The sequence below is a fragment of the Acinonyx jubatus genome, chromosome E1 (genome assembly GCF_027475565.1).
Source record: "Acinonyx jubatus isolate Ajub_Pintada_27869175 chromosome E1, VMU_Ajub_asm_v1.0, whole genome shotgun sequence".
NCBI lineage: Eukaryota > Metazoa > Chordata > Mammalia > Carnivora > Felidae > Acinonyx > Acinonyx jubatus.
The window spans coordinates 43,765,419-43,790,166 of record NC_069397.1 but is presented as its reverse complement, the minus strand read 5'-3'; the positions used below and the strand labels follow the sequence as shown (position 1 = coordinate 43,790,166).

Sequence of the window (24,748 nt, the reverse complement as noted above, 5' to 3'; positions counted from 1 at the left end):
CAGCATTGGGATGAGTAAGTCATAGGAATAGGGAATACAGTCAATGGTATTACAATGGCGTCGCATGGGGACAATTGGCGGCTACACTCGTGAATGTAGCATAATGTACAGAGATGTTGAATCACTACGTTGCACACCTGAAACTAATGTAACATGTATGTCAACTGTACTCAAATAAAAAAACAATTAAGAAAAGGGGGAAAAAAGAAAAAAGAAAGGCCTCTCTGAGTTGACATTTCAAAATGATATGAGTGGGTCATGAGAAGATCTAGGGGACAAGCATTCCAGAAAGAATCCACAAGTGCGAGATGGACTTCAGTCTGTTAAAGAAGTAGCAGGAAGAGAGAGGGAGGAGGAAAGAGGCAGAGAAGTGGCTGGAGAAGCAGTCAGGGACCAAAACGCTAGAAAGCTACAACCATGGTAAGGAGTATGGCTTTCATTCTCCATATGATGGAAAGCCACCAGAGGAATTTGAGCAAACGTGAGTAGAGAAAAGGTCCTCCTGGCCACTGAAAGGAAGGCAGACCTAAGGGGAACAAGATGAAAAGAAACCAGTTAGGAAGCTATTACAATAATTCAGGCAACAGACGGCAGGGATTTGGATTGGGATGGTAATGGTGTTAACAGTGTGGTAAGACCCTAGACATGTTCCAAGGACTTACTGCCGGATGACATGTGGGGCACGGTAGAAAGACAGGTTTGCTCCCTAGCAAGTGGACCTGCTTGGACAAAGTTCGAATGTTTTCACCACCGGCCATACCCTTTCACTGACTCTTCAGCCAGTAGGCCCTGCCCTTGTAAGTAAAGCCAGATCATGCCTGGTTTGCATCTCCAACTGGGTTAATGAGGTAGCCGTGTGCAGAACACTGCAGAAGGCCCCTCCTCCGACCGAGTCCTACCTTCTGTATGGTTGTCATATAACATTAACACCCAGTCCCTGAGCAACACCATAGGGCAGCCATGGTAAAATCAATGATCATTATTATTGCGTGACAGTGAACGTGATGGGGAAAACAAGCAGAACTATAGGCAGGGGATCTCAGGTCCAAAGCCACTTCTTTGCCATTCCGCTGGCTAGGTAGCCTCCAGCAGGCCCATTCGTCTCCCTGGGGCTCCGACACCAGTGACTCTTGTATTCTCTACTCAAGGACTCGTAATTGCTCATTGGTATTTAAAGGGCCTAATGCAGCCACATGGGCCAAACACGGGAGACCCCAAATGGCTGCTTCCTTTCCCCATGCTCCCAAATATGGACATAGTACTTATCTCAGGCGTTGTTAGGATTAAATGAGATAATTTATGTGGAAGAACCACCTGTGGTGGATGCTCAGTAAATGTTGGCTTCCTTCCTCCTCACCTTCCCTCGAACTGCTTCCTGCGTTAGGAATGCCATCCCCACCGCTGCCCCAGCCCTGCCCCAGGGTCAGACTCACAGGACCCTCTGCCTCTAAAAGGGTATGCTGAAGAAATCACTGGCCAGGAGACAAGAGTCCCCAGGGCTAGAGCCTACCAATGCCACTAAATGAGCTGTATGACCTTGGGAGGGTCAGGGTCTCCCTTTCTCCTTCTCTGTAAAGCAAACAGTGTTGGGTTAGAAGATCTTCAAGGTTCCGCCAGTCCTGGACGTCTATATTCCAGCCAGAAAGCATCACGAGTGACTCCCAGTCTAGGAGGCCTAGCCTCCCTGGGCCCAAGACCACTCACACAATGCACAAACGCCCATTTCTTCTTAACAGCTTGACAGATACTTGATTCAAATGCTGCATCTCAAGCTCTGGAAAATGTTATCAGCACGGGCCCCACCTCCCAAGTGACACACTCAGCACAGAGAAGAAGCAAGCTGGTACCAAGCTCTGTTTGAGGCCCAGCCCAGCGGTGCCCTGTTGGTGACCTCCTTGGCATGCAGCTGTCCAGTTCTGCTACTCCTCCTCCTCCTCCAGCTCACGTCTGGTGGGTACGGACAGTAGGCAATGGTCCTCACGGTCCCCACCCCCACCCCTCCCCACCCCGTCTTGGTAGGAAGGCAAATTACTCCCACCGTTTTGGAAAACAACTCAGCAAAACCTATTACAATTTAGATGTAAAACATTCATGTCCTTTGACCCAGCAGCTTCGGTTCAAGAAATTGAACCTGTAGAAACACTTGAACAAAGGTGCAGACAATGAACAAGGAGACTCCCTGCCGCTTTATTTGTAGTAGCAAATACATGGGAATGATCCCAAAGTCCGCCAGCAGGGAATCCATTAAGTAAATTCTGCTACATCCATATAACAGTATGCCTTCTGGCAAGAATTATATCTCTTAGGATAAATAATGGAAAGATATAAACTGACATAAAACATGCTTAGAGGGGCGCCTGGGTGGCTCAGTCGGTTAAGCGTCTTGACTTCGGCTCATGTCATGATCTCATAGTTCACGAGTTCGAGCGCCGGGTCGGTCTCTGTGCCGACAGCTCAGAGCCCGGAGCCTGCTTCAGATTCTACGCCTCCCTCTCTCTCTGCCCCTGCACAGCTTGTACTGTCTCTCTCTCAAAACAGTTTTTAAAAATTTTAAAAAAGAAATAACAATAAGAATAAATAACTGCATATGGTGACACACATGGGGGAAAAAACTGGAGTAACTATTAACAGCGGGTATCTTGAAGGACAAGACTACAAAGGACTTGGTACTTTGCATTATCCTACTTCTGCACTGCTTCAACGTTTTTTTTTTTTTTTTTTACAACAAGCGGAATTACTTTTATAAGCTAAAAAAAAAAAAATTAAAGCTAATTCTGAATGTCCTCAGTCCTGTCTCATTTTCTACACTGGCATTCACCTACATGTAGGCTCCCCAGAGCATGCCAGGCTTCCTACAAGCCGGGACATCTGAAGCATCAGCACCCGTTAGCCTCTTTGAATCTGAAATCCAGCGGGGACTCAGGAATAGACTTTGGCCCACTCCCTTCAGGAACCGCCCGGGAGAGAGCAGGGTATGGTCTGTTCTCAATATGTAGCAGTCCCAGATCGGAGACACCACGTTCCCCTCATCTCGGAGAGGTGGTCACACCCCCCCAGCCCCCCGCAACGCAGCTCCAGCAAAGGTTTAACCTGGAGGAGCTTATCTCGTGTAGTGGCTAAAGCAAGGGTTTGAAACCATGGGTGGATCTCGACCCAGGAATCCCATTTAGCACAGAGATTTAGGTTAACTACAGGGACTTCTTAAAGTGGCTACTGAATGTGCCTTTTGCCAAACCTCTGGAGGTCTCTTCTGGTGCGAAATTTTTCAAGCCTGTTTTTAACTGTAGACCTCCCTCTTCCCCGCCCCCCCGCCCAAGAAATCTTTACATGGAGTTCCATGATATGAATTAGTTAAAGGAAAAGCTTCTCCAGTTGAAAGTGAGGAGGGGCAGGTGTGAACCAAAGTCTCTCCCTCCATCTCCTTCCATTTTGCAGCCCCTGAGACACCAAGAGCCCGACCAGGCTCAGGGGGAAGATGGCTTGTGCAAAGTCACCCAGCAAATGGATGAAAAAGCTTGCACAGCTGGGAATCGAATATAGGTTTCTCAGTTTCCGACCCGCAGATCTTTTCACACTGACTTTTTTTTTTTTTCTGTATGAAAGGAGGTGTTTTTTGTAAGTTTAAAAAAAGAAATAGCACAAGTTTAGGTAGAGGCATAGGGACACACATGAGAATTATTATATATACATGGAGGAAAATCTGAATCGAGCACACCACCTGGGGGCACTTGGGCGGCTCAGTCAGGTAAGCGTCTGACTCTTGATTTCTGCTCAGGTCATGATCTCACACAGTTCATGAGTTCGAGCCCTGCATTGGGGCTGTGTGCTGACCCTGCAGAGCCTGCCTGAGATTCTCTCTCTCCCTCTCTCTCTCTCTCTCCCTCTCTCTGTCCCTCCCCCCAGTTGTGGTCGAGCAGGCATGCTCTATCTCAAAATAAATAAATAAACATTAAAAAAAATAGAACACACCATCTAATTAATATTGAACGTTATGGGAGAACAGAATTAAAGGGAAACTAGCCATTTTACTCTCCAATGTTTGACTTTCTTACAATGAGCGCATATCACCTCATTCTCTCCTTGAATATCTGACTGTCTTCACCAATTGAGCTAAGAAATGCTGGGGGGCGGGGCGGGGAAGGAGACTAGTCTTTTTGTGGGAATATGACTAAAAACCAGAAGGAAGACTTATTATTTTCAGAGATGCTATCAAAAATTTTAATTAAACATTTTTTTTAAATTTTTAATGTTTTTAAATTTATTTTTAAGAAAGAAAGACAAAGTGTGAATGGGGGAGGGGCAGAGAGAGAGAGGGAGACACAGAATCCGAAGCAGGTTCCAGGCTGTGAGCTGTCAGCACAGAGCCCAACGCAGGGCTCCAGCCCACGAACCACAAGATCATGACCTGAGGTGAAGACCAACGCTTAACCAATTGAGCCACTCAGGTGCCCCCACCCCCACAAAAAAATTTTAAAAGGTAGAATAGCTCCAGGTTTACTTAACAAGGATTGTGATGTACCATATTTGGCCACAAAATACGCATTCCTTTCCAGACTAATAATAAAAGTGCTGGTTGCTGCAAAGTCCTCTCCAATATCCTGAAGAGATCACTACTTAGTTAGCACTGGGGAAATCAAATGGGTTATACATGGCTCAAAGGCATTGATCCCGTTAGAAAATTTAGAAATGGAAAGTTGCATCTGGGTTTCATTCACATGGTCCCCTGCTTTCTTTTCTTTTTTAATTTTTTTAATGTTTTTATTTATTTTTGAGACAGAGACAGAGTCCGAAGCAGTCTCCAGGCTCTGAGCTGTCAGCACAGAGCCTGATGCAGGGCTCGAACTCATGGATTGTGAGATCATGACCTGAGCTGAAGTCGGACGCTTAACAGACTGAGCCACCCAGGAGCCCCATCAGGGTAACCGCCTCAGCACCTGAGGAAGATGAAGTAGACCTAGATAACCCCTGGGCTTTCTGGGGTTCTCCACAACATGGATGAATCTCAGATGTGTCACGCTATGTGCAAGAAGCCAGACTTAATGGGCTATGACTTCATTTATATGACGTTCCATTAAAGGTAGGACTGTAAGGACGGGAAACAGATCAGAGGTTGCCAGGAACTAAAGGTGGGGATAGGGTACTGATGACAAAGGAGTTCAAGGGAACCTTTTGGGATGATGGAAATATTCTGTATCTTGATTATGGTGATGGATGCTTGATTAAACATGTGTCACAATTCAAAAAACCATATACCTAAAAAGGGTGGATTTTATTGCATGTAAATTACCCTTCAGTAAACCTCACTTTAAAAAGAGTGTTCCTAGAGGGGCATCTGGGTGGCTCAGTCAGTTAAGGGTCTGACTCTTAATATTGGCTCAGGTTACGATCCCAAGGTTATGGGATGGAGCCCCCAGCCAAGCCCCACATTGGGCTCTGTGCTGAGTGTGGAGCTTGCTTAAGATTTTCTCTCTCTCTCTCTCTCTCTCTGCCCCTTCCCTACCTCCTGCCCCCCCCCTCCTGCTTGTATGTGCACACTCTCTCTCTAAAAAATAAATAAACAAATAATAAAAAGAGTGTTCCCGGAGACACTATGTACATGGGGAAAAAAGGCAGATTTTACACATTTCTTTTGCTGGATAGTTTCACGTTGCAATAAACAGCAGCAGCTTACACAGGAAGAATAGACAGTATCATTCTCCCACTCCCACCTGCATTGGCACGCAGGAACCGAGTTCCTTCAAACACAATGATCTTCCCATCTAGGAACGGGCAGAGCTCAGGGGCAAGGAGGCGAGGCGATGGGGTGAAGTAGCAGGCCAGCTCTGTGGGCAGCAGAGGGGGCTGGCTCAGGCCAAGTGGTTTATCCCTGAAGCTGCTCAGTCACTCCCCCAGTTAATTATCTGTCTGCTGATTCATGAGTTGTGGTTCCTGTGGGCATGCTTCTTGGCTATTTCTGCCAACAGAGGCAGAAGGATTCGCAGGGCTGGGAGGGGATGATAACCAGAGATCCTGAGTGTGGTGGGGAGTTATAGAGGAAGAATTTCTATTAGGAAATTCCAGAGTCATATCCATTTTCCCCCTCCTCACTGTCGCCTCCTTACCCCATCTTCTGCTGTCCCCAGGAGATCTCTACCACTCACACGGTTTTGAGGGAGGTAAAGGAGAAAGCTTCCCTCCTGAGTGTCTCCTCCCAGGAGAGAGGGGAAAAAAGCAGACAATCCACAGAGGGTCCCCTGAGAACAGAGGTCTAAGGCACCATAGTGCAGAGATCCAAATGCCCAAAGAATTCATGGTCTCAGCTGTATTCTAAAAATCTCCAGAATGCTCAGATGGAACACTGGAGGATCCTCTGTGAATCATTGCAGATATTCAAATACTGGGTTTCTTGCAATGAGGCACATCACCTCCAGATGCCTTTTGCTAGCCTTCCCTAGGTATTTATTTTGGCTGCCAGGGTGCCAGTCACTGGGCCTACAGCACTGAACAAAACAGACATGTCCTTCTCCTCACAGCACCTGAAATCTTGTGAATGTCTTTCACTTTCCTCTTTTCCCAGAGACAGAACTTAAGGTTTTCTAGTATATAAAGCAAATGATGGGCCTCTTTCCTCCTTGGTCTCTTCTGTGGCTTCTTGCTGGGTGAGAGTGGCTGAGATATGCCACACCACCAATGGCGGAATGTCACAAGGGTATGGGATAAGGGACTCCATCGTCTCATTCTGGGAGCCTGGGTTGCATGCCTGCATGAAGCAGTAATAGCTCTTGTCTCCAACACATGGTAGGTACCATGGATAGGAATAATTGTAATAGTAAGCGCCATTTGGGGTGCCTGAGTGGCTCAGTAGGTTGCACATTTGACCCTTGATTCGGCTCAGGTCATAATCCCAGGGTCATGGGATCGAGCCCCACATCCAGACCCATGTAGGGCTCTGTGCTGATTCTCTCTCTCCCTCTGCCCGATCCCCTACTCACGTTCTCTCTCTCTAAAATAATAACTGGTAATAATAATAAAATAGTAAATGCCATTTGTTGAATGCTTATTTTGTGCCTTTATCTCATTTAATTGGCATAATCATCGAAGTATTGTTTTCTCCACTTTACAGATGAGGAAACTGAGATTCCCAAGAGATGAAGTAACTTGCCCAAGGTCACACAGCCAATAAGAGGCAAAATCAAGAATTAAACACGCATCTGGCTGGTTTTAAACCATAGCTGTCCCTTTCCCCAGCCAACAAGCCTTCCTGCCATGTCTCTCCAGGCCCTGAAGGTTCCTGCAGAAGCTTCATCTGGAGAGTTTCCAGGATATAAACTCAGAAGGAGAAATTAGCACTTCAACTCAGAACTAATCAACTTAGATGGTGACAGCAAACAAAACTAGTTATCCCTTAGGTCTCAGGTTAGAATAAAGACTTAAACTCGGGAAGCCACAAAACCCAATACCTCTTGGGTGAAGCCAGAAAGATCATCTTTGCATGTAAATTCCAAATTTCAATTCTACCCTCAAACGACCTCGCTTCTCCCCATACCAGACTCTCCTATTCTGGGACAGCCTCTCTGTGCCACCACCCAGCTCTTTCTGTGTGTCCCTTCAACACTGTGTGGACCAACAACCCTCTTCTCCTCTCATCCTAACCTCCTGCTTCCCCGGGAATCTGACAACACCTGCAACCCAGCAGCGGGGGATTCAACCCTGGGGTAGGGGATTTAAACATAATTGAAATTGCTTTTACCAGGAGTCTATTATTTTGGAGGTCTGACTCTAGAGAGCAAGCTCTTAAATACTTCTCCACCCTGGCTCTCAGAAGGAGTCTGGGGCTGGCTCAGCACAACCCATCACAACAGCTGGAATGATCCCAATCAACGACGAATCTGTGAACAGATCTCCCAAAGGATATTTAATGCAAACTTAAGTATGTCAATGCGGTGGTATCCTATATGGATCATTACAACTCTGTAAACCAGATCTACAAAAAAGACCAGGAGGGAGGGGTGGAGGAAGAGACACCAAAATGACAGGTACACTCCTCATCTTCACTAATACTGGCACCTGCACCATGCTAGGCTCTACCTTATGTTACTTCATTTCCTTCTAAGACTATAAGAATGTAATGATTAGACTCAGAAATCATTCAGAAATTCAGAAAGCTGTAGACGTAAAAAGAAAATGTTTTAAGTTCACGGAAGCAGGCGGCCCCACTGCCCTCATCGACACCAGGCAGCATCTGAACCGCGGCTCTAACACCTCCCAGGACACAAGGCTGGAGATGCGTATTTCTGTCCTATGGTCACCAGGCTGCTCACTGTAGGCTGAAGACATCGGTTGACATGGTTGAGCATCTATCGCATGGGAAGCTTCGGCAAAAACAGCTTAGTCCCCTATAAATGATCTGTAACTCCCCCATCACATCATTCATACAGATTGTGGGGATGGTTTCCTGGGTGTACATTTATCTACAAATTCATCAAGTCATATACATTAAATAAATACAGCTTTTTGTATGTCAACCATACATTAAAGTGTTTTTTTTAATATTGTTGCCTTGTCCTGTATAATCTCTTATACACACACACACACACACACACACACACACACACAAGATCTTGAAGGCAGTCATCAAAGTATTTCTGAAGAGCTATCTTTGATATGGACTTATCTCTTTTAAATACCTTCTGCAGGATTTAACTTGTCTTACAAGGAGTACTACTGGTTTCATTAAGAGTACATATATGTACACATGGGTGTCCTCTGCAGAGGAACGCCCTAGCGGACCAGGAGCCAGAGTTCTCCCTGGCAAGGTCACTAGGGCTCCGGAAGGACCACGGGCAGCATCCCTGGACTGTAATCTCTGCCCCTCCACCCGCTCCCAGGTCCAATGAGGCCGAATCGAATGCTAACCGCCTTGGCATGGTGTGTGCAACAGCGGGAGAGACAAAGCCAGGGATCGAAGCCAGTAACAGGGACCCGTGGTGTGGCTCCTCGCATATACTGGAGGGCGATCCCGGAAGCGGAGGAACTGCTGTAACCCAGGACCCAGGAGGAGGGTGGGAGCCAGAGCCCTCACCCTCCTCCGAACCGCTCCTGCCGGGAGCCACCAAGGAAAAAGAAGAAAAGAAAAGAAAACTTGGGAGAAAGTGTAACCCAAGGAGAGAGAGGAATGTGCAGGAGCGGGCACACCCGCGCGCGCACACACTCTCATCCGAGCAGCTACAACCACATCCCTCGACAGCGCGCGGGAACAGCCCCGGGAAGCCGCAGCTCGCCGCGCCCGCCGGAGCCAGCCGGCCCCCGCACGCCCCAGACCACCTGCGATGCGCGCCGCCCCGAAGGTGCGCCCGCCACCCCCCGCGCGCGCGCGCGCCGAGGCTGCCGGGGGCAGGCGCCCGACTCCCCTAAGGGCTCCGGCGTCCTGGAGGACCCGCCCCTAGGTGGCCTCTGAGCCGTGCTACCGCGGGGTCGGGAAGCTCCCCGGCTGCGGGCTCCGGCGGCCCAGCCTGGCCCCGCGCACTCGGAGCGCAGACGCGTGGGTGGGGACGGCCCGCGCGTCTCCCGGCTCCGAGTCCGCAGACTCCGCGGCGGCAGGATGCGCGGCGCGGATCTCCGGGGAGCCGCGTCCCCGCAGCGCGGGAGCCTCACCCACCTCCGACACCGACGCCCGCCAGCGCCCCCAGCACCAGCACGGCGGCCCAGAGCGGCCGCGCTCGCATCTCGTCCGCCGCCGCCGCCGCCGCGCCCGCCCCACAGCGAGTAGCGGCGCCCGCGGCCACTTTTCCCGCAGCGGGAGGGGAGGGGAGGGGAGCGGACGCAGTGGGTGGGACAAACGGGGCGGGCCGCGGACTCGAGCTTCCTCCCCTCCGGCGCTTTTCTGGACCCTGCGCCGGCAAGGGGGTGGTGGGAAACCTCGGCTCCTCTCCCCCCGCCTGGCCGGGACCCGCCTCGAGAGGCGAGGCTGGGACCGGAGCGGGGTCGTGGGCACGTTCTCCGCAGACATCCTGGTCCCGGGGTCCGCGTCCGGATCCCGGGTATGCTTAGAAAAGCCAGGAGCCTGTGGCCCGTCTCCTGACCCCGTCTCACCTCCTGAGGGCTTTCTCTTTTACCCGAACTCCCGGGCACTTTCCCTCTGTACCTTGAGTTTCATTCATGCACACTTTAATTTGTTTATTTGACAACTTTTTGAATGCTTACTCTATGCCAAGCACCGGTCTAGTCCTTCGTTATTCACTATTTTTCCCCCTTTGGGTTACTTTGGTTTTCCAGAAAGCCTCTTGACAAGACCGCATCTCAAGCTTGTGTAAGCAATGATGTCCATAAAGGGCCTCTCTCTACAAATACTTGGCTTGCTATGGAAAGTGATCAACGTTTCAGGACAGGGGCCAATACACTTCCTCCAAACGCAAACTCACAGGCTTTGCAGCTTTATCGTATTTTCCTCCAAGGTTTCCTTCCCACTCTCTGCCTGCCCCCCCTTCCCCCCCCCCCCCCCCCCCCGCCAGTCCCTCCCCTGGGTCTCTGGGTCTTTCCCAAGACCAGAAACCAGCCGGCTCAGAGGGGCAAAACGCCGTGGATGTGAGCAGCAGACCGCCAGGGGCTGGGGCTGGTGCTCCTGACGCAATGGGTAGCTCTAATGACATAAAAACCAAACCTGATGCATCAAAGAGGATATGGAAGTCTCTCCAGCTCCTGGGCTCCCCTAAGGGCTTTCAACCTGCCCCTGGGCTTCCCTAAGCCCTCTCTTGAGACACGCAAGATACCTGAAACCTGGCCCTGACTCAGCTTTCCAGCCTCATCTCCCACCCTAGCCCAGGAAGTTAACTTGGCATTCTCAGACACTCCATGGCTTTCCATCTGACTGACCTTCCTAAATCTTCCACCTGGGAAATTACACTTCTCTTTCAAAATATCCCCGATGTAATCTCTTCCAGGTAGGCTTGTCTGGGCCCGTTCCTCCAGCCCCACCCTCTGCAGAGGTGGGCACTTCCTCCTCAGACCTCCAAAACATTAGGATACAGCAAAAGAGCAGCACCCATCAGCAGAAATGTCACTAGCAAGTTGAAGGGGACAGAGGAGGAGCCAGCCCACAAAGGGTAGCTGGGCTTCCTGACCCGGGGTTTGAGACACCAGCTGCACATGCCTCTCTCCGCTGGGGAAGAGTCTCTAAACCATGTTCACAGTGCTGTCCTTGCCCTGGCACAAAATCCAGATCACACGGCCTGGTCGCATGTCTGCCCACGTATTTACTTATTTGCTCAATTCCCACAATTATAACCAATCTCCCAATCACCCAGTTGTCTCCTCAGCCTAGCTCTGTTGGCACCAGAGGTTCAACAAACCTGCTGTCCCACTCCCCAGCCCCTTCAGCCTGAAAAACTTCCTTTAACAAACCTTGCAGTGAAGGTCTCCTGGCAACAAATATGCTCAATATTCATTTGTTTCCTGCTGGTTTGCAATATTTCTTAGATCTAGATTTCTATGTTGACAGCGGTAGGGGAGGTGGTTTTCTTGTACTTTAAAGATGTTGTTCCACTGTTTTCTGGCCTCCACTGTTTCTTATGAGCAGTCAGCCACCCCTACCATCGTGGTTCCCCTGTCTTTTCCCTCTGGTTTTGATTTTTGTTTATTTGTTTTGAAATCATTTACAGAAAAATTACAAAATACTAAAGACTTCTCTCCAATCCTTCACCCGGTTTCCTCTAATGTCCACATCTTATTACCAAGTCATAATTATCAGACGCAGGAAATTAACATAGACACAATAGTATTAACGAATCGAGATACAATATTTGGATTTTGCCAATCTTCCCACTAAGGTCCTTTTTCCAGTCCAGGATCCAACGTGACATCTTCTCAGCCTATTTCTTTCTTCACCTTGACACTTTTGTGTCAATTGTTAGGCCAGTTATTTTACAGTATGTTTCCCGGTTTGGGTTGGTCTGATGTTTTCTCATGATTGTATTGAGGGATTCTAGACAGAATACCACAGTAATGATGTGCTCGTGGACACGTCATATCAGGTGGTACCTGATGACAGTATGTCTTGTTACTTACAATGTTAACCTCGGTCATTGGTTAACCTCAGTCAACGTTAACCACAATGTTAACCACAATGTTAACCGCGGTCACATGGTTCAGGTGGTGTGTGCCAGACTTCTTCACCATAAAGTTACTGCTTTCCTTTTTGTAATTAATAAGTGTTTTATGGAAAGACACTTCAATTCTATACAAATATGTTTTTCTTCATACTTTCAATAATTTTAGCACCTATTAATGGTTCTTGACTGCTATCAGTCCCATGGTGTTTGATTAAGAGTGATTTCTACTTCCTTTTTTTCCTTTCACTGCTATCAATTGGAGTTCCACAATAAGGAAGAGTTGCCCCTTTTCTCTTATTTTAAAATTTCAATTATAGGGACGCCTGGGTGCTTCAGTCAGTCAAACGACCGACTTCGGCTCAGGTCATGATCTCACAGTTTGTGAGTTCGAGCTCCGCATTGGGCTTTGTGCTGACAGCTCAGAGCCTGAAGCCTGCCTTGGATTCTGTGTCTCTGTCTCTGTCTGCCCCTCTCCCACTCATGCTCTCTCTCTCTCAAAAACAAAGAAACGTTAAAAACATTTTAATAAATAAAATTTCAGTTATTTACTTATATCAGTATGAATTCGTGGATATTTATTTTATTCCACAAGTCATAATGCAGGGCCATCATTATTTTGTTGCTCAAACTGTCTCAGGATGGTCTCTAGTTGCTTTTAAGTTTTCTCTTTATCTTTGCTTTTTTTACCAGCTTGACTATATGGCGAATAGGTGTTGTTTTCTTGGTATTTATCCTGCTTGGGGCTGATGAGTCTTTTGAATATGTAAGTGGCTTATTTTTCACCAAATATAGGAACTTTAAAAAAAATTTTTTTTTTATTTTGAGAGAGAGAGACACAGAGCGTGTACATGGGGGAGAAGGGCGGAGGGAGAGGGAGAGAGAATCCTAAGCAGGCTCCACTCTGTCAGCGCAGAGCCCGATGCAGGGCTCAATCTCACCGACCATGAGGTCATGACCTGAGCCAAAATCGAGAGTCTGATGCTTGACCAACTGAGCCACCCAGGCACTCCAATCACCAAATATAGGAACTTTTAAGCTATTATTTCTTCAAATATTTTTTCTGCTCATTCTCTCTCCTTACCTTCTGAAATTCCAATTACACATATTTTAGATGTCACCTAAATATTTATAATTATTTATATAATTATAAGTATTTAGATATTATCCCACAGACCACTGAGGCACTATTCTTTTTTTTTAATCCCTTTTTTCTTTTTCTTTTTCAGATTAGACTATTGATCTCTCTTTAAGTCTCTCAATTCTATATTTTGCAGTCTCTAATATGCCGCTAAGCCTATCCAGGGAATTTTTCAGACATTGTGTTTTTAAGTTCGAATAATTTCCCTTCACTTCTCTTTTATAGTTTCAGTTTCTCTGCTGAGATTCACCATATCTTCAGTTATTATATCTATGTTTCCTTTTATGTCCTTAAGCATGTTTATAATCCTTTAAAAATGCCTGTCTGCTCATTCTGACTCCTCTCAGGGACTGTTTTACTTGATTGCTTTTTTTAAAAACTGTGGGCCCCAATTTCCTGCTTCTTCAAATATATAGTAATATTAGACTGCATACTACACATTGTAGATGATTCATTTTAGAGTTTATGTGATCTTCCCTCGAAGAGCATTGAGTGTCGTCCTATTAGGCATTTAAATTACTGGCAAATAATCTTGATGCAGTCAAGCTTGGTTTTATTCGTTTACAAGACTAGTCTTTTATATATATTTTTTATTTTTAGTCGTTTTTATTTTTGACTATAGAATACGGTCCTTATTCCTAAAGCGTGTAGACCTCCTGTATCATCTAGGGACCCAAGTTGTTCAGTGAGGTCCCTGCACTCTGACTGAGCTGAAACTCCAACATCTCTAGGCGATGTGCAACTTCTGTTCAGCTCCCATCTGCCTTCTGCTAAGACTTCCAGAACCTCACCATGTACATGTGCTGCTTCTCCCTCATCCAAAGACCCCGGGGGACACCCATGCAGACTTCTGGGGGCACCTCTCCAGTCAGCAACTTCCACTCTAAGAACCTTCCCCACAGATGACAGCCCCCTCAGCAGCCTCCAGCTCTAAGCTGTGCTCTTGGGTGAGACCGCCATGCCCTTCTTAGGTTCACTTCCTTGCCATGCCATCCAGACAGTCCCCCCCAAGCAGAAAGTGGGGCAGCCATAGGCCTCACCGCACGTGTTTCCCTTCCCTCGATGGTTTTAGTTTGGCGTCCAAAGCAGCTCCTCAAACATTTTGTCTAAATGTATTGTTTAACATGGGAGAGAGAGCCCCATACCACTTTGTCAGAGTCAGAAGCAGAAGTTCTGTGATTATGAGGTTTTTCACGCTCACCTCTCCACCGCTGCTGAACAACGAGCTCCTGGAGAGCAGGAACTATAGTTCGTTATCTTTACATTGCCCAGTAGGACCTCAGCATGTAAAAGAATCTCTTCTATTTTTTTTTCTTACTTTCTTAGCAACTAATTTTAACTACTAATTACTTTCTACTAATTTCTTAACTAATTTTCATAAATTATTGGGGCGCCTGGGGGGCTCAGTCGGTTAGGCGCCCGACTTCGGCTCAGGTCATGATCTTGTGGTCCATGAGTTCCAGCCCCGCGTCGAGCTCTGTGCTGACAGCTCAGAACCTGGAGCCTGTTTCGGATTCTGTGTCCACCCACCCACCCCACCCCACCCCCCCCCCCGCCTTCTCTCTCCACCCCTCCCCTGCTTGTGCTGTCTGTCTCTTAAAAATAAACAAATGTTAAAATTTTTAATTAAGTAAATAAATAATGAAATAAAATATTAATTGAGCAACAATGGTGGACACAGAGCGTCCATTCTGTGGTCTTCTTGAGAGGCTGCGGATGGAGGGGAGGGGTGTTGAAGGCATGACATGTAGATCTTCTCCAAGACTTTTGCCCCTTTAAGAGGCAAAAATCATGTTATCTGGCCCCTTGCCTGACCATAGCTGAGCTGACACCAAACTAGGGATCCTTTACCTGTGCTCTCACCAGTTATCTGCCCCACTGGGGAAGCCCCACCCCTGTTCAGATCTTCATTGGAGGAACCAGGTTTTGGCCATTTCCTAGACCTCTTGCCTTAAAAGTCATGCTTGCCTTAAAAGTCATACTAGTTACGTGATCTTGAAAAAGTCCAAATCTTCTCTATAGTCATTTCCTGTATCTGTAAAAAATAACCCATCTGGTCCCTGCCCTTTTCCTCACCACCAATCCCACTCTAACTCTAACCCCCGCCCTTCAACACACACACATCGTTATGAGGTTCTATGAGACCATGGATATGAAAGCCCTTTGGACTCTGAAAAGCACAGAGGAATATGTAATTATTATTGTTACTATTTGTGGAAAGACTAGATCTCTCAATGCAAATCCATTCCTGTAGTTAAGGAGACTAAGTCTGGAGTCGCATATTGGCTCAGAATCTTCTCCTCCTACACATTTGGCAGAGGTCCTTCTGTCCATTGAGAAAAGGCTGACCTAGCTGTTCCTTTGGCTTAAAGGAAAATGGGCTTTTTAGAGTCCACAATGACTAAAACTGGTATAGCTTGGAATGTCTAGACTCCGGGGAGCTCTCTGAGAAAGTACTCCTAGATTTTATCAGGATAGTTGGGGAGAGAGGAGCTCAGCCTTGGCATTTTACACTCATTCACTAGCACATATCAAGTACCTGCTATGTTCCAGGTCCTTCTCAAGATACAGTAGCAAAGAACACCAAGGCCCCGCCCTCCTGGGGCTTGAGCCCAGTTGGGCCCAAGACAATCAACTTCTGTCTTGGGGTGCATCCTCTCATGAACCAGAACTATCTCTGCTGAGGAGAAAAAAAAAAGTGAGAGCCAAGGACTTTGCATCCCAGCTCAGCATACAAGGTACCACCTGGCCAAGACTCAAGGATTCAGGCTCTATGCCCATAGAAGGCATCGTGTAACTGCTTACACTCCATCTGAAACCAATTCAGGCCCTTTCCCCAACCAACCCTGAAGCCAGGGTAACACCATGTTCTGATAACAGAGCTGCTGCTTGGCTTCTGACACCCAATTCCTGTTTTGTGTCTTTCTAAATCCCCAGTCATTGAGTCTCTGCTCCAGTGAATACAAGCTTGCAGCTGGGCTCCAGACACATGTCTTAGCCCTTTCAGGCTCTCCTTACTCCCCCTCGTGAGAGAGAGTAATGTCAGGATTGAACTCACCATAGTCCGGTGGGCAGGATTCAAAAACTAGCTCTGCCATTTGTTAGTAACCTGGGGCAAGTTACTTAACTTCACTTGGCCTCAGTTTCCTCATCTGCAAGATGGGAGTTAGATGGGAAAAAAATTAACGTAAGACAGTTAGCACAGTCGCTGGCATGTAGTAAGTAGTCAATATATGTGAGTTAGCTTTTCCACCTTAGGATCAACTCATCTCTGCTGGATTCCTAGTCAAAATCCCCAGATTCTGCCTACAAGTCAAGACACCCATCTGCTTCTTCATTGCTCCTATCGCTAGACCCCTGGGCAATGTTGGCCCAGTTAAGGTGGGAGGACATTATAGGCTATGGGTGAGGCTGTTGCTGGTCAAACTGAGCATCCTCTGACAGCTCCTAGGTCAGATTCCCTGCCCCTGTACCGATCCATGGGTGATCTTTGGCACATATACAATAGTACATTGCATATATACCCTCCTCTTTTTATATACCTCCTTCTTTACAAATATTGATCATCTTCCTTAATCCTCATAATAACAGCATAATAACTTTTAACAGAGGCAGATAGTAAGGCTTGGAGGGATAAAGAGGCAATTAGTAGCAGTAGTAGTCAAGGCACCCAGGTGGAAGGTAGTAAAGCTAGAACGAAGAACAGGTTGATCTGGGGTGCCTGGGTGGCTCAGTCGGTTGAGCATCTGACTTTGGCTGAGGTCATGATCTCACAGTTTGTGAGTTTGAGCCCCGCACTGGGCTCTGTGCTGACAGCTCAGAGCCTGGAGCCTGCTTTGAATCCTGTGTCTCTCTCTCTCTCTTTCTGCCCCTCTCCCACTCATGCTCTGTCATCTCTCTCTCTCTCTCTCTTTCTCAAAAATAAATGAACATTACAAAAAAAAAACCACAACAGTTGACCTGATTCTACAACCCATTGTCTCCCACACATTAAGTGTGGGTACAGGATGGCAGACACCCCCAAATGTTTTAGGTGGGCATTGCCATGTTAATGGGAGAAATTCCTATTGGAATACAACATTCTCGCGCTGCCCATTTCTGAGATAAAATTGGGAAGTCTACAAAGAAACAGTTACCCGTAGGGTCCCTGCAGTCCAGGTCAAGCCCAGGAAGTCTACACGAGGGAATTATGGCCCATGGAGGCACCCAAGGCCTTTTTCCACCAGAAAAGCCTTCTCGCTACCCTCCCACCCCCTAGGACTGCTCTATTTCCAGGTCCTGACCACTTCCTGTCTTCACTATTATAAGAAGTTCTCAGCCATGCCCCGCTGACTTCTGAGATACGGCAGCCACACCGGAAAAACTTGGGCACTAGACCAAGGTCTGGGCTGAACAGAGGGCCCCTGGGATTCAGCTTTTCCCTGAAAGAATGACAAAGAGTGGGATGACAGTGAGCTGGGAGTGTGATCAGCAGTATGGCTCACTTCCCCATGGCTCTGGCTGTTTCCAACCCAGTAAGACCTGCGGTCCTAGGCCCTGACTTGGAAGCCACGAGGCCTGAGGAACTGAGGAAGGTGGAAGGGGAGAGTCATGCCTCCTTCATCCTCACCAGGACCCCTGGCAGGAGAACACCTCCACTTCTCTGGCCCTCCCTCCCCCCCACTCTCCTCTCCACCCCTCTTGCTCCATTCTCCTCCCCTCAGGGGCTCACACTTGTGACCACCCCAAGGGCCGTATTCCCCATCCCTCGCTAGTTTCTCCCAACCACCTTTTATCTGTCCTCCTGATCCTGTTTCTTTGGTCCTTCCCTAGGGGCTTGCACCCTCACCCCCAACCCTTAAATGCTCAGCGGAACTTGTATGTGATCAAATCTTCAACTGAAACCATCCTACTTTAATGAATGCCCTGTTCTTTCTAGAGCTTTCCTTTGCCTGGATCACAAAATGTGATGTTTCCTCTTGCCTCAGAACTGTTACTGGGCAATCCACTGAATAAGGCAAGATGACAGAGTGGTAACAACTTCATAGCCAACATTTATTAAGGGTTTATTTTTGTTGTTGTTTTTCAATGCTTATTTATTTTTGAGATAGAGACAGAGCACGAGCAGGGGTGGGGCAGAGAGAGAGGGAGACACAGAATCCAAAGGAGGTTCCAGGCTCCAAGCTGTCAGCACAGAGTCCGACGTGGCGCTCAAACCCACAAATCGTGAGATCGTGACCTGAGCCGAAGTCGGACGCCTAACCAGCTGAGCCACCCAAGCGCCCCAACTGGGGGCTTATTATGTCACAGCCACTGTGCTAAATGCTTCATACATGTTACCTTGTAAAATCCTCACAGAACCCCTCAACGAGATGAGTATTGTTTTTATCCCCATTTCTCAGATGAGGACAATAAAGTACAGAAAGGAACAGTCCACTCGCCCAAGCTCATTCATTGATAAACCATAGTCCTCAGCTCCAAACCCTGGCATTCCAACTCCCAAGCCCAAACATTCAATTAACAAGCCACACCCAGGACCCTTCAATGCCTACGCCCGCTAAAAGTGGTTGATAATGGACATTTGGGACACTCTGGCAGGGACCATGGGTGCCCTTTGAGGCAGGGGGACAGAACTTTCAAAGTCCCTCAAAAACTAATTGGAGCGTGGCAACACATGGAGGACAAGCACATGATAAACTCGCCGAAGATTCAAGAAATGAGCTACGCGGGCTCTAAGCCATAAATCCCAGCCCTATCTATCTGCAGCAATTTTTAATTGTATTTCTTATCAAGATAGAAAAAAAAAAGGCAAATAAATGCTGGAGTGATTGTGTATCAGGACTACTCCTAACAAGTCCAAACCTGCAGGAAAAAAGAAATTTAGTAACCTATCCACCCAAGCGGCAGATCTTATCACACCAGTGACTCACTGCCTCTCCGACTCTGCCCTGGAATACTCTCTTCCTGTCCCATCTCCCCCACCCAGCAACCCTCAAATTCAGCTCAACCAGACGCCTCAGATGGTACAAAGAAAGGGACAGGGTCACCAGGGAGGCGTCCCCTCCTCTCACTTTCTCAACTGGAGCCCGGAGTAGCATTCCCCGGTTCCTTTGAGGTCTGCTCCCTGGGAAGGGTCTCTGGTCACTTCCTTATTCCAAATCACCTTGGTATTTTGGAGTTTGTAGCCGTGGTTTGTTTGTTTGTTTGTTTGTTTGTTTGCTTGCTTGCTTTTTTAACCTGCTGGCAGGTTTGTATATGCGTAGCTGTGGGGTGAGGGACTCAGGGGTGGGGAAGGGGGATCCAAGGAAGGCAAGGGGACTATAGCTAGAAACTCAGCCCAGGCTTAGGCAGCAAATGGATGCGGGTCTGATTCCTGAAGTTTCTGCTCGCTCTCTAAGTGCTCTTGTGATACTTAGTCTCTATCAGCCTCAGTTTCCTCATTTGTAGAATGGGGATAATCATGCCTGCCCCAGGAAGAGTACTGGAAAGAAGAAATGGGGCGCCTGGGTGGCTCGGTTAAGCATCTGACTCTTGATTTTGGCTCAGGTCAGGAGCTCATGGTTTGCGAGATCGAGGCCTGCATCAGGGTCTGTGCAGACAGCACAGAGCCTGCTTGGGATTCTCTCTCTCTCTCTTTCTCTTTCTCTCTCTGTCTGACAGCTCACAGCCTGGAGCTTGCTTCAGATTCTGTGTCTCTGTCTCTCTCTGCCCCTCCTCCACGTGCACTCTGTCTCTCTCTCTCTCTCAAAAATAATTAAACTTTTTAAAAAAAACTCTTAATTAAAAAAAAAACAGTAAATGAACATTGCATGGAAAGCACAGAAGAGCATTAGCACAGGATAGGTATGCAGTAAAGGCAATTGTATTCTAATGAACATTATTTCTTCTCCATTTGTTTGCAAGGTATTTTTATTATTTTGGTATATTTATTACTTTTATCATTATTTTATTATTCCCAAAAGAATAGTAGTTCTTGAGTGCACTTGCCATGGTGAGCACTGGGTGATATATGGAATTGTTGAATCAGTATCTTGTACACCTGAAACCAATATAACACCATACGATAACTACACTGGAATTAATTTTTTTTTTAAAGAAGAATTGTTCTTCCATTTTCCTTCTTTTGCTGGAGTTGTTCCCTCTTCGAAGAATATTCTTCTCCCCTACAGAGCTAATAGTTACTGAATCCTTCAAACAGTGACAGTGTTTTAAGTGTTTTACATGTATTCATTCACTAATCCATCTCCTAATAACCAAATGAGGCCAGTACTACTGTTATCTCCATTTTGTAGATTGGGAAATTGAGGCTCAGAGAGGTTGAGAAACTTGCTGGAGGTCACACCGCTCCTGAGCGTAGACCCATTGTGACCCTGAGACTATACTCTTTTTTTTTTTTTTAATGTTTATTCATTTTTGAGAGGGAGAGCATGAGCAGGGGAGGGGCAGAGAGAAAGGGAGACAGAGGATCTGAAGCGGGCTCTGCGCTGACAGTCACACGTCCGATGCGGGGCTCGAACTCACAAACCATGAGATCATGACCTGAGCTGAAGTCGGACATTCAACCAACTGAACCACCCAAGTGCTTGGGATCTACTCCCTTGAGATTCTACTCTTAACCCACTGCTCTACTGCTTCTGTGGGTGTGGATCAAAACGACCCCCCCCCCACCTCTACTCTTTCAATGCCAGCTCCTCCCCCTCCAACGAGCTTTCTGTGATCTCCTAACTGGAAATAAGCCTGCTTCTCCCTCTCAAGCTCCCCCCCCCCCACTTCTTTGCAAGTATCAGTCTTACAAGCCTTTGCCTTCTGCTTGATGTTTTCGTGTTTGTGCACGAAACATGTCTTAGCTTACCCATCAGTCTCGATATTCCTTGAGGGCAAGGACCAGATTGTATTCAATTTCCTAAACAACAAAGGCCTGGCACCATGCCAGCTTTTTCAGTACAAGAGACTAGACCCTGGCAAACTGTCACAAAGAGGAAATTCTAAGGCAAACGAAAAGTTGCAGTACCAGCAGTAAAACACATGAAGTCAGTGTGGAACTCTTCACATTCCAACTGGTAACCGCGTTGTCAACGCTGGATGTTTGGCCCTGGCTTCTCCATAGCATGTAGGGCACAGAGGAGCTGAGTTCAGAGAGTGAGCGTGGGTTGGGATGGAATGGGAGGAGGGGTGGTAGGGCCCAGGGGGCTACCTTTAAATCTCCTTTGAAGCCTGAGGGTCAGGAGGCTGAGGGAGCCCTGAGACCAGCCCAGCCAGATGTGCGGTTCCCGGTCCTCAAGGGCTGGGACCAAAGTCCCACGTGCCACAGAGAAAACTGAGACGCAGACAACCCCAAGCCCCTATCTCCACACTGACTGTGGCCCTTAGTTGCCAGAGGCACCAGGTAAGATTCATATAAACACAGAATGACTAAGTTCTTGTAGAAATTGCACATACTGTCTTGGGGATGACCAAAAATTTAAGAGATGGGATTCATCTCCATTTGACAATGGACTCTGTCTAAGAAAAATGCAACTGGTAGGAGAGTAGGCATGAGAATACTGACCACCAAGAAGACTCACATCCACAGGGAACCCACTGTCTGGAAGCCCAGAGGAGGCCATCGAATGTGATAAGGGAAGAGAAGTGACGGTAGAAATTCAACGAGCTCCAGCCGGGAGGGGGGCAGTGGTGCACACCCACGTGGGTCCAGCTTGGTAGGAACATTTAGTCAGCTCAAAGTGGGGCCACAGAGGAAGTGGAATTGCCTCTTTAAACCTAAGTGTGACTCAGGGATGTCTGGGAGAGAGGCAGAAGTGAAGAGAGTCCTTCGAGAAGGGGGTGAGCTATCTTAGAGGTCATGGTAGCCTGGAAGGAACTCTGGCCACACCAGATGCAATGTCAAAACATTGAGGGAAAAGATAAACAGAATCCCACAAAGACTCTGAAACAATGGTTCTTAACCTTTTATGGGTCTCTGACCCCTTTGAAAATATGATGAAAAATATAAATCTTCTTGGAAAAAGAGCATGAATGTGCCCACAAGGGCCTTTTATGGTTAAATCTCTGTTCCTAGCACCAGCGGAATGGATGGTATTCAAAAGCAAATCACAAACAACTAAATAAGGAAAAAGGTGGGGAAGGAGCTCCAAAGAGGCTGATGGAGCTGAGGAAAGAGGTTCTGAGGGTTCTTATCCGTAAAGGTGGAAGGAGGGGCAGCTGAGGGCTGATTGTGAACATAAACTTGGGGCATGGGGCTGTGAGGAACAAGGCCAAGAAGGCATAAGTCCTAAATGAGGAAATTTTTTTAATGTTAGAATCAATAAGAATATGATGTGCATATGTTCAGAGCAAGAAGAACAGGAAGAGTGCAGTCCTTTGTGCTGGCAGTTTTGACCTCAATTACATCTTTTCTGTCCAGAAGATTAATTTCCAGACTCTAAAGTGTGCAAGGAGGGCGCCTGGGTGGCTCAGTCGGTTAAGCGTCCGACTTCGGCTCAGGTCGTGATCTCGCCGTTTGTGAGTTCAAGCCTTGTATTGGGCTCTGTGCTGACAGCTCAGAGCCTGGAGCCTGCCTTCAGATTCTGTGTCTCCCTCTCTCTACCCCTCCCCCACTCATGTCTGTCTCTCTCAAAAATAAACATTAAAAAAAAATTAAGTGTGCAAGTACACTGCTAAGAGAGAACTGAGCCCCAGATGGAACAAGTTAGAAAGCAACTGGCCACGTTAAATGGATTCAAGGATTTGGGCCTGGAACAAGCACCTGCTGGTAGGCCCTCAGCTGAGGAAAGAAGAAATGCCAACTTCTGTCTTGGGGAATGTTCTTACATCTTTTCTGGGTTACTTTGGAAGACAAATCCAGGGCCATTTGATAGAAATCTCAGAAGTGTAAATATCAGATTCTTACTAAGAAGAATATCAGAGTTTCTCTCAAATGGAATGGGTTACCTTGAGAGGTGGCGAGTCCCACATCACGGTAAGTATTCAAGTGAACAATGGGTAGTCATGTTACAAAGCTCTGATGGAAGAGTTTGAACTAGAGGTCTCTTCCCAGCCTGGAAGTCTATAATTCTGTGGTTCTACAAGGTTAGGGGAGAAAAGAAAGTACTTTCCCAGTTTACCTTTAGATTGTTTTTATATGTCTTCTCTACCTCTGAATTGGTGCACATCACTCCAGAGTGTGGTCCCTGCTCACCCCTCTATCTCTCTTCCATTCTGCATGCCTCTCGTCCCATTCTCCAGTTCTTTTTCTCCCTGTCCTTTCATTCTTCCCTATTTCTTTTTACCAAGTCCTAAAAGACAGAGACTGGTTCTAGTTGGTGGAGATCCAAGCTTGCCACACCTCTTCTGTGAAACCCTCCCTGACTACATCTCCTCTGAGCTCCCACTGCTCTGTGGGATCCCAAGCCTCTCCTTTGATACATAGACTTATACTGCCTGGTGTCCTTTCTTCTATTTTGTCTTTTAACGTAGTTTAACTATTCACACACAGGTCGTTTGTCCTCCAAGAGAGCTTAAACTCAAAACTTTGTTTTGTTTTGTTTTGTTTTGTTTTGTTTTGTTTTGTTAATCTCCCAAAGCACCTACTACAGTGCACTCCATAGTTCTTCTGAGTGAATGCTTTCTACCCCTGAAAGTTCTAGAACCACAATGGCGATGAAAAGAGAGCAAATGGACCAAAACTGAATAGCAAGAAGTTTGTCGAGTTCTAAATGGTCAGTATCAGAAAGCTGCAAGGGATTAACGATGAGCTCATCATCCTCCTCATTTTGCAACCTGTGGGACTGAAGACCAGCACGGATGCGACTTAGGAGCCGACTGGACGTGTTCGGGATAGTGTCCTCCCTTTGACCCCTCTTTGCAAAATTTTGTGGGGTTACTGAAGCAAGCTGGCTAATAGTTGTGAGTCTTTGCAAGTGAATAAAACCCCCATTTTCCTGAAGGCATAGTGATGGACCGAGTGACTTCTTAGGGTTCCTTCCAGCCCAGCCTGAGAATTCCTCTTCCTCCGCTTCTCGGGTCCAGCTGTTCATCACACCTGGGCGCCCAGCAGAAGCATGCCGCTGCAATTCTGCCATCTAGCGGTGTGAGGTGGATATTGCACCACCGGCAGCCTCCACCAACACACCTTCCACCTGAAAGCCCTGGTAACCAAGGACGTTTTACAGAACGCCACCCAGGCAAGTGATGTCACTACGCGAAATGCTGCTCTCAGGTGATTACACTCCACTGGAAGTCTCCAGGGTCTCCACTAGCTCTGATATCTTGGGTTCCAACTTGACAGCTGGGTTAAGGAGACTAAATTGTGGCCATCGATAATTAGCACAGACCTCCGGCAGCGGGGAAAGCTGGGGGTGCGGGGCGGGGGGGCAGCCTGACTTGGGTCTTGAAGGGTGGGAATCATTTGCGCAGAAAGAAGAGCACGCATCAGGAGGGAGGAATGAGATGGATCAAGAGGACGTGGAGGCGAGGAGGGAGACGAGGAGGAGGAGGAGGAGGGAGACGGGGAGGAGGAGGAGGAGGGAGACGGGGAGGAGGAGGAGGGAGACGAGGAGGAGGAGGG

General features: G+C 47.4%; 1 protein-coding gene across 1 annotated transcript in view; it reads right to left on the bottom strand.

Annotated features, from left to right (window-relative positions):
• Positions 1-9,794, bottom strand: part of ITGB3 (integrin subunit beta 3) — a 54,608-nt gene extending 44,814 nt beyond the window's left edge. The window contains exon 1 of the mRNA XM_053211775.1: positions 9,638-9,794. Coding sequence (XP_053067750.1) covers positions 9,638-9,704 — 67 coding nt within the window. The 5' untranslated portion in view covers positions 9,705-9,794. The remainder of the gene's footprint in view (positions 1-9,637) is intronic.
• Between the last annotated feature and the right edge of the window lie 14,954 nt (positions 9,795-24,748).